General features: G+C 48.6%; 2 protein-coding genes and 1 pseudogene across 2 annotated transcripts; 2 read left to right on the forward strand and 1 right to left on the reverse strand.

Annotated features, from left to right (window-relative positions):
- Positions 1-518: 518 nt before the first annotated feature.
- LOC127782776 (uncharacterized) lies at positions 519-6,141 on the forward strand. The gene is made up of 3 exons (XM_052310045.1): positions 519-907; positions 4,487-5,104; positions 5,181-6,141. The coding sequence occupies exons 2-3, from the start codon at positions 4,527-4,529 to the stop codon at positions 5,920-5,922; spliced, it is 1,320 nt and encodes a 439-aa protein (XP_052166005.1). The 5' UTR covers positions 519-907; positions 4,487-4,526; the 3' UTR covers positions 5,923-6,141.
- Positions 1,867-2,613, reverse strand: LOC127782034 (uncharacterized). Its single transcript, XM_052309109.1, has one exon. The coding sequence runs from the start codon at positions 2,611-2,613 to the stop codon at positions 1,867-1,869; it is 747 nt and encodes a 248-aa protein (XP_052165069.1).
- Positions 6,142-11,902: 5,761 nt separating the features above from the next.
- Positions 11,903-12,523, forward strand: LOC127782035 (LOB domain-containing protein 22-like; annotated as a pseudogene).
- The last annotated feature ends 600 nt before the right edge of the window (positions 12,524-13,123 follow it).

A 13,123-nucleotide genomic window follows, 5' to 3' on the forward strand; every position in this document is an offset into this window, starting at 1 on the left:
CTCGGATTTAATGCGTGACTCTCCATTCTTTCACACAAGATTGGCTACATGGGCATCGATAAATGTAAATATTAATGAATCACTTGTTTACGAGGAATGACTAGTAGCATGTTTAAATAGATGATAAGTAGAATTGTTTATCCTTGGTCTATGTGTCAAGATGAAATATGACTATCAAAGTTAGATGGAGGGAGTAATAAATTAACTCTAAAATTAACTCTATTTTTTTCTCAACTCTCTTTTTTTTTCACTATGGATTTAATGTAAATATATTGGAACACGTGTAGAACTAATTGTTATATGAGAGCTAACACCTCTCATTTTTTTTCTCCTTTTTTCCACACCAGTTAGTTTTAGCTTTACTGTTATCCATGCTCGAATCAGTGAGTAGTGGTAATTTCTTTTACTATGGTTATAGTTAGTTACTAAATTAAACTAATGACTTTCTCTTTGTTGCCGCGTGGTAGGAGCAATCGCATTGGGCAGCGGCCGCGGCGTATAAAGTCGTCGTCGTCTTCCTCTCTCTCTCTCTCTCTCTCTTCCCACTCTCTCCTGCATAGCTAAGCTATAGTAGCTAACAGTAGCAGCAGCTGTATTCTTCTGGTTCTTGCTCTTGTTCTTCTTCTTCTTCTCCACCTGCGATTGATTCGGCCTCTGAAAATCGATCATGGAATTCGGGTTCGGCGGCGGCGAGGTCATCACGCAGGGCGGGTCGTCGTCGCCGGCGGGATGGATTCCGGTGAGCTCGTCGTCGTCGTCTAGAATCGGAGCATCTGTCGCCTGTCTCTTGGCTGAGCTCTAGTGGTGTCCTGCCTGCTGCTGCTGCTTCTTCTTCTTCCTTCTCCTAGGTGTTCTTCACTTCTTCTCCGTTGCTGAGTTCTGCCAAGAAACCAACCAATTTTGACAGGTATGGTCCGAAATCCAAATTCAACTCAATTTCAATTCTTTTTGCCTATTGCTTTTGTTCAATTTTAGCGGTTTACTATTGGTACTAATCTACTATAGTATATACTGCATGATGTTGATGTATGTATATGTATTGGTAGTTTTTTTTTTTTGTTTACATAGAAATGTATTGGTAGCTTCCTAGTGTGTTGTTTGAGCTTGAGAGTGGTTGAGAGGATTTTTATTCCGATAAGGATAATTAATCAATCCAACTTCTACATCAAAGATGTATCCGGTCAGAGAGAAGTGGTTGAATAATGGATGAGTTGGAGATTCTTGGGATCTGAGACTGGTTATTATTCACTTATTCTTCTAGATAAGCCTTGAAACAAAAGCAAGCGAAAGAACATGACAAGGATCAAGGGATGGAAAGGAGGAGAAGGAAGAAGCACATGCATGGCGCTAGGGCCACAATCTCCATTACCAAAAGCACATTTCCTTCCTACATAGGAGTAGCTTTGCTTCTTTTCATGGTGTTCTCTTTTTATCCTTTTGCCCCTTTCCTCCTCCCCTCCATGGAATTTGTTTCCTCCAAGCAACAAAGCTTGCAAGAAAAGAAGTCACTGGTCTTGTTCAATCTTGCAACAAGACTACATCTTTTCCTAATCAGTTTTTACTTTACCATGCCAGACTGTTTCCACTACCCTTTCTTTCCCCTTAATTAGGACCTACTATGATCTTAATCTGCACACCTCAAATCAATTACACAATCTAATTAATTGTACAAATTGGGGGTGTAGTTGTCATTTTCTTGACCAATCTATACATGAACTGAATCAACGAAGAAAGGAAGGATGAAAGGAAGAATTAATCCAAGAAAGGCAGTGGCATGTTCTTGAATCTTGATCACATCAGAAATCCATGGAGAACTTGGATTGGAGCAAGAAAGATGAAGTATCTTTTCTTTTGATGGTTAGCTAGCTAGCTGCTCTTGGATTTGGGCTTGGAGCTGCAGCTGAGGTCGACGGCGGTGCCATTGGGCCAGAAGAATCGGAGGTCGCAGCGTAGGCGCGTCCAGTACTTGAACGGGACGAGGCCACCCACCTTCCACCGCGTGCTCGCCTGGCCGGACACGGTGAACGGCACGACGCCGTCGGCGAGCGCCGCCTCCATGGCGGCCATGCCGGAGCTGTCCAGCGGGATCCCCGACGAGCGCACCACGTAGCCCAGCGGCAGCGACCCCTTGGGCGGGACGTCGAACGGGTCGGCGCGGAGGATGGCGATGACCACGCGGTGGAACACGAGGCGGAGCTCGAAGTCGGAGAAGGTGGCGCCCGACCTCGCGTTGCCGTTCTCGGCGGCGACGCCCAGCGACAGCGCCGCCTCCAGCGCCCCTTGCTGATCGTAGACGAGGTCGTCGAGCCGCGCCGACCGGATGGCGAGGTACGGCGCCCGCGGCTGCAGCAGCAGCACCACCACCAGCACGGCCACCGCCGCGACGAGCACCACCACGGCGAGCACCGTGAACACCACCGCCGCCGTCCACTCCAGCGGGCCCGACCGGTGCGCCCTCCGCCCCCGCGGGTGGTGCGTCAGCTGGTCCCGCGGCGCCCGCCACCAATGCTGCTGTTGTCTGGCCTCCTCGCCGCCGTTGCCGTACCGCTGGTCGGGGTGGTAATCACCCCGGTGATCATGGTGGACGCCGCCGCCGTGCGCCGCGCTTAACATTGTGAGATGCAGCGAAGCTTTTGCTGCGGCTGCGGCGGCGGCCGCCTTATGTGCTTGGCCTTGTCCACGCCGTGGCGTGGCGTGGCGTGCCTGCGCCGGAGGAGGACTTGCTGGTGGAGAGGAAGGTTTGGAATCTCCACTTTGCACGCTGATCATACGACAGAGGAGGAAGCTTTGCTTGGAGGGTTAAAGAAATGGGAGCAAAGGGAGAATTCTGATCCTGGGCTACCTCACCCATGCACCACCATTGCTGCCATGGCCGCCGCCCCTTTTCGCGACACACGGGCTAGCTTATGTCGCGCCGCGCCATTGATGCTGCTCTTCTTGGATGCTTTTCTTTGGTTGCACAAGCCTTTTTTTTTTTTTTTTTTTGCAGTTGCAGTGACACTGTCAGTGCCTGACTGATGAGAGGAGCTTTGAACAGAGGTGGCATGCTAATGGCATTGGCAATTGCCATTGATAACCACTCAATGGCATGATTGCAAAGCACCAGATGCCTCTTTTTCTTTCTTCCTTTCTTCTCCCTTTCAGTTGTTTAAGCTAAGAGGTGTTGAGTGGCATTAGCAATGCTTGCCTTTTTTAGTGCTTGCACTAGGGATTGTCAAAGGGGAGGAATATGCTACTTGATCAACATTCATCTTTCTTTAAATTTTGTCAAGGATCCCAAAGGTTTCACAAAAAAAATGGGGGAAAGGCAAGCATCTAGGCGTCAGTTGCGTGTTCTTTTTTTAGTGGGGAATGTTTAAGGTGAACTGTACCTTCTATTAGATCAAAATCACGATTAAAGACATGTCTGAATGCTAATTCCAAATGCTGGCAAAATCTACTTTGAGTTGAGAAAAAAAAACAGCTAACTTACTAAGTAAATCATTTTTATTTCCTAAATAATTAGTTCTTTTACTTTTAAGTTTTTTTTGGCTGATCTTAAACCTTAGATTAGGTGGAGCTAATAAAACTTGGTTACAGATGGAGAAATTGTGCCTGTGATCTGTAATTTTGAAGTGATGAGCTGAATTTGGCTATGGTCTAATCTAATGCAATCAGCTTCTACCTGGCGCTTTAAGCCTATGATTTTGAAGTGATGAGCTGAATCTGGCTACGGAGTTAGGCTTTTTCTTTCTGTAGAATTTGGTCATACCTACAAGGGTAAAAGTGATGTATTTTTTTGAATGGAATCTGAAAGTGATATCTTCATGCAACAGCAATGTTGCTACTTTCATGTGTCATTCCTATAGCATATAGCTGACACTGAAGGCAACATATCCTATGCACACAGGCCCTCACGTGTACACACGTGCACACCAACTAAAAAATGTCACCAAAAAATCTAGAAAAAATCATACACATACTTTCAATTGTATTACACCTAGGGTTAAAATCTTAACGTCAAATTCATTATATTTTAGTCGTAACAAAAAAAACAAAAAATCTGACAGTTTTAAGGTTGCAATTTTGTCAGAATTTTATCTTTTTTGTTATTCTCTATGTAGAATGAATTTGAAGATGCGACTTTGCACGTAGATGTAATACTATTGAAAGTACATGTATAAATTTTCCTAGAATTTTTTGTGATAATTTTTAGTTGGTGTATACAGTGTGTACACGCGAGATCCTGTGTGCATAGGATACGCTCCCGACACTGAAACATGCTCTATGCATTTCTTTCTGGGTTTGCTACTATGTAGTCTTTTTCATAGTTCCATATCACTTGGACTGCATAATGTCATATCATACACTACCATTGGAAGAATTTTAGGACCAGCTGCACACCTAGTGCTAATTTACATTAATCGGATGCAGAATTCATTTCTTTTCCTACAATTGATTGTTACATCAAATTATATCTGACATCAATGATTTGTGAATTTTTCAGCATGTGCCATGGAAGTAGCTAATCTTCAGTGACACAAAGAATGGATCCCCAGATTTTTGTCAGACTTTCAGTTGGACAGCTTGGTCTGAAACTCCCCGGTGCGAATGCGAGGAAGGCGGCCCGGAGCTTCCACTGCGAGATCCGGCTCCGAGGATTCCCTGTCCAGATAGCTCCTGTGCCTCTGATCAATTATTCAGAGTTCAACCTTGATCCACACACCAATGCCGCCGTCTTCTCCCTCGACGAATCTGAACTGAAGGCGCTGTCGGCACCGGGGTGTTTCGGAGCTCATGGGTCTTACCTCGAGGTCGCGGTGTACGTTGGCCGGCGTGGCGGGCATTGCGGCATTGTCACCGGGATGAAGAGGCTGGTTGGGGTGGTCAGGATGGACATTGGCCCCGAGTGGCGTGACGGCAAGCCGGTGATGCTTCACCATGGCTTGGTTGGCATTGGCAAGGGTGAGGCCAAGCCGGAGCTGCACTTGAGGGTGAAGATGGAGGCTGATCCCCGGTACATCTTTGAGTTCGACGACGAGGTCGCGCTGAACCCGCAGGTTGTCCAGCTCCATGGCCGCAACCGGCAGCCCATATTCAGCTGCAAGTTCATCCGCGACAGACGGTGAGAGGACGCCATTAACGACGTCGTGCTCGTCTTGGTGATCATGTCGTTGATGTTGTTCTTGTTTGGTTGGCAGTGGATCACACTCGGATCAGCTGTACTGGTCGAGCTCCGGCGGCGAGGAGAAGGAGGCGGAGATGATGAGGAGGAGGGAGAGGAAGGGGTGGAAGGTGGTGATCCATGACCTGTCCGGCTCCGCCGTCGCCGCGGCGTTCATGGCGACGCCGTTCGTGGCGGCGAGCGGCTGCGACACGGTGGCGCGGTCCAACCCTGGCGCGTGGCTGATCGCGCGCGCCGGCGCGACGGCGCCGGGGTCGACGTCGTCGTCGGCGGCGGTGGAGAGCTGGCAGCCGTGGGGGCGGCTGGAGGCGTGGCGGGATCAGGGCGGCGCGGCGAGGCAGGACACGGTGTGCCTCCGGCTGCGGCTCCTCCCCGACGGCCAGGACGCGTGCATGCTGGTGGCCGAGACGCCGCTCCGCAGCGACAGGGGCGGGGAGTTCGCCATCGACATGGACAGGCAGGCGCCGGCGGCGGCCGCCGGGGCGGAGCACTGCGCGGCGAGCCTGGGCGAGGCGTGCGCCGGCGGCGGGTTCGTGATGAGCTGCCGCGTGGAGGGGGAGTCCCGGAGCAGCAGGCCGCTCGTGCAGCTCGCCATGCGCCACGTCACGTGCATGGAGGACGCCGCCATGTTCGTGGCGCTCGCCGCCGCCGTCGACCTCAGCGTCAAGGCGTGCCGGCCGTTCCGGAGGAAGACGACGGCGACCAAGAAGACGGCCTCTGCCTCATCGTCCCCTGATCCCCTCGAGCTCGACACGTAGCCGATGCATCCATGTCCTACTAGTCTTCGTCGTCGTCTTCTTCCTCGCACAGCTGGCGAAGCACCGATCGATCGAGCACCCATGGCGGCCATCAAAATCCTTCTGTAAATTCACTTTGAAAGAATTGGACACTCCCTTTTCCGTTCGTTCAAACTTTGTTGTATGAATTTTGTAGAGTTCACTAAAATCCAACCCTGAATCTGCGCCTCATTCGAGCAATTTTGAGAAATTCCAAGTCGCTTCCAATGACAGCAATCCAAACCAGGGGTGTATTTGAAAAAAAATCAGGTTCGTCAAATTTTTGGGATTGCCGCTGGTCGTCAGATCAAGCTGGCCGGCGGCCGGGCGACGAACTCCTACCTCAATCCTCCTCCGCCGCCGCTCCTTCCCCACCTGCATCCGTCCGATCCGCGCTCGTCTATCTCCGCCGCATCCGACCCCGACGGCTTCCGCGGCGCACTCAGCCCACCTCCACCCCACCCTCCTCGATCGCCCTGTTCCCGACAACGATGAGTAGTTCGAGAGCGTACCTGACGGCGAGAATGGTGGCGGAGGAGGAAGAGGGAGCACGGGCATCCCAGGCCGGCGATGTCGTAGGCGGCATAGTTGGGGGAGATCTCGTCGAGCCCCTTCCTGATCTGGCCGATGCGGCCTGCCGGAGAAGCCGTGGCGGAGGCGGAGCGCGACCTGGCCGATGCAGCGAGGCCGCGTGGCGGCGCCTCCGTGCCGCGCGGTGGAGGAAGCCGTCGAGCGGCGGCCGGCCTCGAAGGCGACGAACTCGTCGTCGCGGCGGCCGCGACGCCTCGTCAGCGCGCGCACTCGTCATCCACTCCGAACTATGGCTAGTTGTGGGATGGCCCACCTGTCAGTGACGCAGTTGACCAGACTTGACCGTTTCTGGGCCCACCTGCACAGACAGACAGACACCTGTGCTTCGCGACGCTTCAAACGCCCACCTCCCCGTCGCACAAACGTAACCGTCGCTAGAAGCCTAGAACTGGGACTTGGGCCGTGCTTTATCAGGCCGGCCCAAGGCACGACGGCCCGGCACGCTAGAAAGCACGGTCCGGCACGGCCCGTACGTGGGCCGTTCCTGGGCCTGGACAACGGGCACGACGGGCGGCACGGCACGTAAACGGCCCGTAGGAACGACGACGGCCCGATGGCCCATGGCACGATAATGGCCCGATGGGCTTTTCGCATCCATCCATCAGGCGCCGTGCTTGTGCCGGCCCGGCACGAATAGGCCCATCGAGCCATTGGGCCGTGCTGGCACGGCCTGATTTGGCACGAAGCACGGCCCAGTCCCAGCTCTGGTCCGTCGCTAACAAACTCCTCCTTTCGTCTTCCTTCCCACGCCACGCGCCCACGCCTCGCCGTCGCCGATGAGAGGAGGAGCCCGCTCGCGTCACCACGCCAGCGCCCGCGCGCGCGAGGCGTCCACCGGCGGGGCGGCGGGAGCAATGGAGGTATGCCAGGGCGTGGAGTTCGTGCGGCTTCGGTCGCGGGTGGACGGCAGGTACCTCTACCTCCTCGCCAGCGAAGACGATTCACGCCGAGGCCGAGGGAGGCGACGGCGTCCTCCTCCCGGGCCACGGACTCCTCCGCGTCCGAGGCGCTTACGGCCGCTAACTCGGTGCCCCCGACGCCATCAGCCACTTCTGGGCGCCCTTCTGCTTCTGCTTCTGGCCCGCCGCCGGGTAGCGCGACTTCGACAGGGAGGAGGTGAGGTCGACGCCATCGTGTGGGCGTGCCGTCGGGCTGGGCGCCGCGGCTGGCGACGGCGTCGTCCTGCTGCACGACAAGTACGCCCGCGCGCTACCTGCGCGTCAGCGAGAGGTGGCTCCCGTGCCTCGCCGGCGTCGCGGCCTTCAACGACGGCGACCTCAACATGACGATGCAGTGGGAGGTGCTTCAGGCGAGACATGCCGGCCATGGGCCCATGTGAGCTCCTTCTCCTCGTCCCCTCTCTTCTTGTGATTCTTGAGCTTGTTCTGTCATCTGTGTCATGTCGTGTGCGCGATTCTTGAACTCGTTTGCGCCAAAGATTATATCGATTTGAGTTCTAATTGTGGCTATTCTTGATGCTGATGGGATAGAGACTTGAGTACCTGCCTCTCTGCTGGGAGACCCTGCACGTCGTCCTTGTCAGGCCCAACACCGCAGGTAAGAAGCCTAGTTCGATCTCTTTCTGAATTTTCTGAACACTGTTATTGTGGTTCTGAACACCAGAGTTAAGCAGCCTAGCATGCTGGCAATGTTTCTGTTCTCCAGGTTCTTTTCGTTAGTGCATAACTTTAGATTGTTTATGCTTGTTGTGGAATTTGTTGAAGAATGCAATCCTGCGTTTGCTTCTTGAGTTAGGACTCATCTGAGGAATTTTCTGTTGATGAGAATGCATGTAGAACAACACAAGTTTAGGACTCATCAGGACAACATTGTATGCATTCTGAGTAGGATTTATCTGAATATTGTAAACAAACAGAATTGTAGCTGAAATGATGTGTTGATATTGTGTCCAGTGTACCTGAAATGAATGGTCTCATACACCTTCAATGCTTTATTTTCTGTATATATTATGAATGCTAATTTCAATTTGTTATGAAAATGATCATGCCAGTGTTTATTAGTGTGAAAATCAGCATCTTTAATTTGCAGAATTACTTGCGCAGTTTTTACTCGCAAGAATACTATGCTTGTATTATCACACTGTCTGAGTCTAACTGTGTCGTCTCTCTGCTATGGCTGCAGGGTATAATCCGTTGAGATTCCTAGATATGGATGCAGATGTGTATGGGTACTTGACAGGACCGTCGACAGAAGGTTCGTCAGCTGATTAGAGACAGACTCCGTGAATCCTTTTGTGCTGAACTTGTTTTTTTGGTACTTGACACAAGTTTCGTTGGTCGATTAGAGACAGAGAGTAGAACTTTCAGCCGATGCTGGATAAAGTTTTATGTTGCTCTCAAATGGGCAATGACTCAATTTTGTTAAGGCGGCAATTAGTAGTGTCTAGTATTGATTAATGGCAGGAATGTGCTTAACTCCTGCAATATATTAGTTCTGTTCATTCTGAACTAGGCAGAAATATGCATGATATTCTGAATTCTGAAGGATTATGCCAGTAACTGAATCTTTGAAGCATTCAGGGCTTGTCCCTCTGTCTATCCATTTGGGAATTTTGATGGTGCCAGTTTGCAGATGCTACATTCTAATTGCTTCTACTACTTATTTTACTTATTGCCGTGATTACTGATTACCCTATACAAATTGTAAGATTCAAAAGTCCTAAGTTAACTAGATAACACAAACAAGACACTTCATCGTTAACTTGTACTACTACATTGCTTGACGTTTTTCATGGCCAAGTTTGCTATTGTATATCTATTATCTTCTATTATATACTAAAACTCCATGAAACTTCCTACAAACGCTCTCAAACCGCCACGTGGGATTTTATAAACGCTCCTAAGCTGCCATGTGGCACTCCAATAAATTAGAAAGATTGTAAATATTCTGAAAAAAATCTCAACCGTTGATTTCCTCTTAACTATTGGACCCACTAAATAAATTGATTAGATCTATTATGTAAATACTTACACGTACGTACTCCCTCCTCTCCCGTGTCCTCTTTTTTCTAAGCTAACCTCTCCTATTTTCTAGCTAACAATTAATATAAACAATAATTTAATTAGTATTTCTTAATTTAAACCTATATTAAAAGAAATATATGGTACATGGATGCATATTCTAACGTTGTACATACCATAAACTGATGTGCAAATATTAGAGAACAATTTAATATGTGGATTAAGAAATCATACACTTCTTATGTTCCAAAATTATAAGTACAAAACATAGCTTGTAAGCAAGTTGGCACAGCGCTTTCAATCAAAGTTAGAGCTTTCTTAGGTTAGGAATCCACATAAGAAAGAAATTATCATCGTTGACCACGAGCCATTCTAGACAGTGCGGACGGGAAAACACTTTTTAATGGTTTTGGTAGTTCAATTTCAGTAAGCGAAAGCCTGACGGAGCAATGCCGCGTGGAGGTGGAAGGCCCACGGGTCGTCAACTTCTTTTCTCGGAGAAGAAACAATTAAGCAATATAAATATTGACATATCAAACATGTTAAACTTAATAAATATTACCAAATACATACTTAAAAAATCATAGCACCAACGAGTACATTGCACACATGTAGCACTATAAGTCTATAATCAACAAATCCCCAATTTCAACGTTGGTTATAGGATTATCACCGATTTACAAACTTCACCGATTAAAACCAAAAAAAGACTCGGGAGATTTTTTTTAGATAATGGAATAAATCCCGGCCTTTACTTCAAAGAAGCTACAACCACTTATTACAATAATCTCACATAGAGAACATGCACTTAGGCAACTACATAAAGAGTGACTAAAAACCAACACAAAGGAGAAAACAAATTATTGAAGTCTATTTAAAAGGGGGAAATTAGGAGTATATCTTGCTCTTCGATGTCCCCAAAAGTTTCCGCAAAAAATGTGTCCAAAACGAGTGGATTTGAGAAGGATAGATGAGAGGGGAGAGAGAGCAAGAGCTCTTCTCGGGCTTAGGCATGGGAGAAGGGGCGAATGGGTGGGGAGGGGGTGGTGCCTGCCGGTTAAGTGCTACCCACCCCCCCAGGAGGAGCGTGCAAGAGGTGCTGGCGCCTTGCGCGCGGGGCTGGGTTGGGGGGGGTGCCAGTGTTGGATGATAACACCAGTCACTCTAGCGCACCAAAAAGGATCATTTCTAGAATAAGTTTTGCTATGGGTCTATTTGTAAAATAAGTTTTTGAAAGGACCAAATTGTAAATAATCTAGCATCATATCTTTTAGAGAGTGAGTATTGATCTATAAAACCCGTGTATCTAACAAAATAGCTTAAAAATAATCAATGTCAATAAATAATACTTTTGAAAAAAAGTATGATTATTAAAGGTACAATTTTCGATAGATGACACCGTTGAATTTTCAGTACACGTTCGACAATTTATTTATATTAAAAATAAATAATATTTATTTATTTATTTACTTGGTTTATAACTTAAGCATGACTTACATTTCCACGTGTTTGCGTAAAAATGTTAAATAAGACAAATGGTCAAACGCGTGTAAAAAAATATACTTACCTGCGCTAATGCGCGGGTTATCTTCTTAGTTACATGGAATGAAGCAAGTGTATCACTGAAATAGAAACAAAATGAAATGCCGTCGAATATTGTGTGTGACTTCAGAGTTCAGACATCGAATCTTATTTGTTTTGCAAAAACAACACGACCATGGAATCCTTGTGTTAACGAGTCTGATGAAGTTTTCTGAACAAACCATGGTAACTTAAAGAAAAAAAAGAATAACCGAACCCGGTAAATTAACTCCTTTGAGCAGATTCGTTTTGTTTGCTGCGACCAGAACAAGTTCAGATGTTCTCTGAATCTTCAGAGTTTTAGAGGAGGTCTGATTCAGAGTCTAGGAGTTTCAGAATTGAATCTGGCTCCAATGGAACGATTCTCCAGAATTAACTGGACTAGTTAATGAGTTATTAAGAACAGTTTAACGGCTGAAGGAAGATGGTGGATGATCGAACGGTGGGAGTGAAACGAAACCTGATAGTTACTGTGGAGTGTGGAGGACTGTTTTACTGTCTGGTTGTTCCGTTTTAACTTTTCATCCTTTAAACCGCCGATGTGAGCAGGAAATTACAGTTGTAATATTCGCGTTTTGGGGCACATAATCCAGAGGCAGTTGAAAATGTAATTTGAGATGGAGACGAATTAACCCACCAACGCAAGAGGTTAACAGTGAATTCGAATCGGGCTCAGTACGTGCACTGCAGAGACTCTCTCACTATATATTTTTTCGCTTCGGTGCCCGAAGCGAGCCGACCACACTAGCCTCGCCTCGCCGTCGAAATTTCATCGAGAGTTCTTGAACCCCCTTGCTGACGAAGAATCAATGGCGTCGCCGTCGCCGCCGACGACGACGACCCAACAGGCGTGCGCCGCGTGCGCGCACCAGGGGGCAAGCAGCTGCCCGCCGAACTGCGGGCTGGCTCCCTACTTCCCCGCCGACAAGCCGAAGCGCTTCTGGTACGCGCGCCTCATGTTCGGCATGGAGAGGATCCTCGGCTTCTCGGAGGCGGAGAAGCAGGGGATCCGGCCCAATGGCTCCACCGTGATTAGCATGGCGGCCGTCGTCTACCTCGCCGACGCGAGGGTCGAGGACCCCATCCTTGGCGCCTACGGCCGGATTCGCAAGCTCCAGCAGCAGCTCGACCGCCTCAAGGCCGAGCGCGCTCGCCACTCGCCAGCACCATCCGGCAATGGCAAGCCCAGCCCCAGCTGACAACGTCGCCCTCGAGCCCGAGCCCGAGCCCTTCCACCAGCCGCCCGCGCAGCCGTCGACGCCGCTGGCGTTAGCGATACCGGACGAGGACGAGGAGGAGGACGACGAGGACGACGACGACGACGACGACGAGGACGAGGAGGAGGAGGGTCACGCGCCTGCAGATGATGATGTGCCTTGTGCCAAACGGAGAAGGACCAATTAATTAACGAGCTTGATTTAAGTTCTTAATTAGCACGGATTATTAGGTTATTTATTACACGTCTGCAATCCCTGAATTCAAAGTTAGATATCCCTATATTTCATCAACTGTTTGGCTTCATGCATATGAAGTATGTTTTTTTTGGGGTACTGGAGCGTTTGGATGTGGCACATTATCAAAGTAATACTATAGAGAAATTTTATCGCACTTGAAAAAGTATCTTGAGGTATCTAAATTTTATACTAATTTTTTTTATCTCGAGATACTTAGTACCTGGAGGTACCAAATTAATTTTACACTAAAAATATGGTAATTCCCGGTACTTTTTCAAGGATGTTAAAATTACCCAATACTATATCTTTTGTTTCATCATTAGTAGCACCAATCTAATACATAGTCCGGATGGTGTTTCTTTGATCACTCTACTCAACCTATGAGGGAATGTGACCATACAACGAATCTGGATAAAGGGTTATTCAGATTCATTGTATTAGGAGGGGTCACATCTCCTCTTACATTAAGTTTTGTTTTGGGACGATGGGAGTAGAAGCTAACCTTAATCATGTCTCCTCAGTCTTAGAAAAGTTACACTGAATTTGTTGACTCTCTATGCTCATGTTTTAAACAAA

Source organism: Oryza glaberrima, chromosome 8 (assembly GCF_000147395.1).
Source record: "Oryza glaberrima chromosome 8, OglaRS2, whole genome shotgun sequence".
NCBI lineage: Eukaryota > Viridiplantae > Streptophyta > Magnoliopsida > Poales > Poaceae > Oryza > Oryza glaberrima.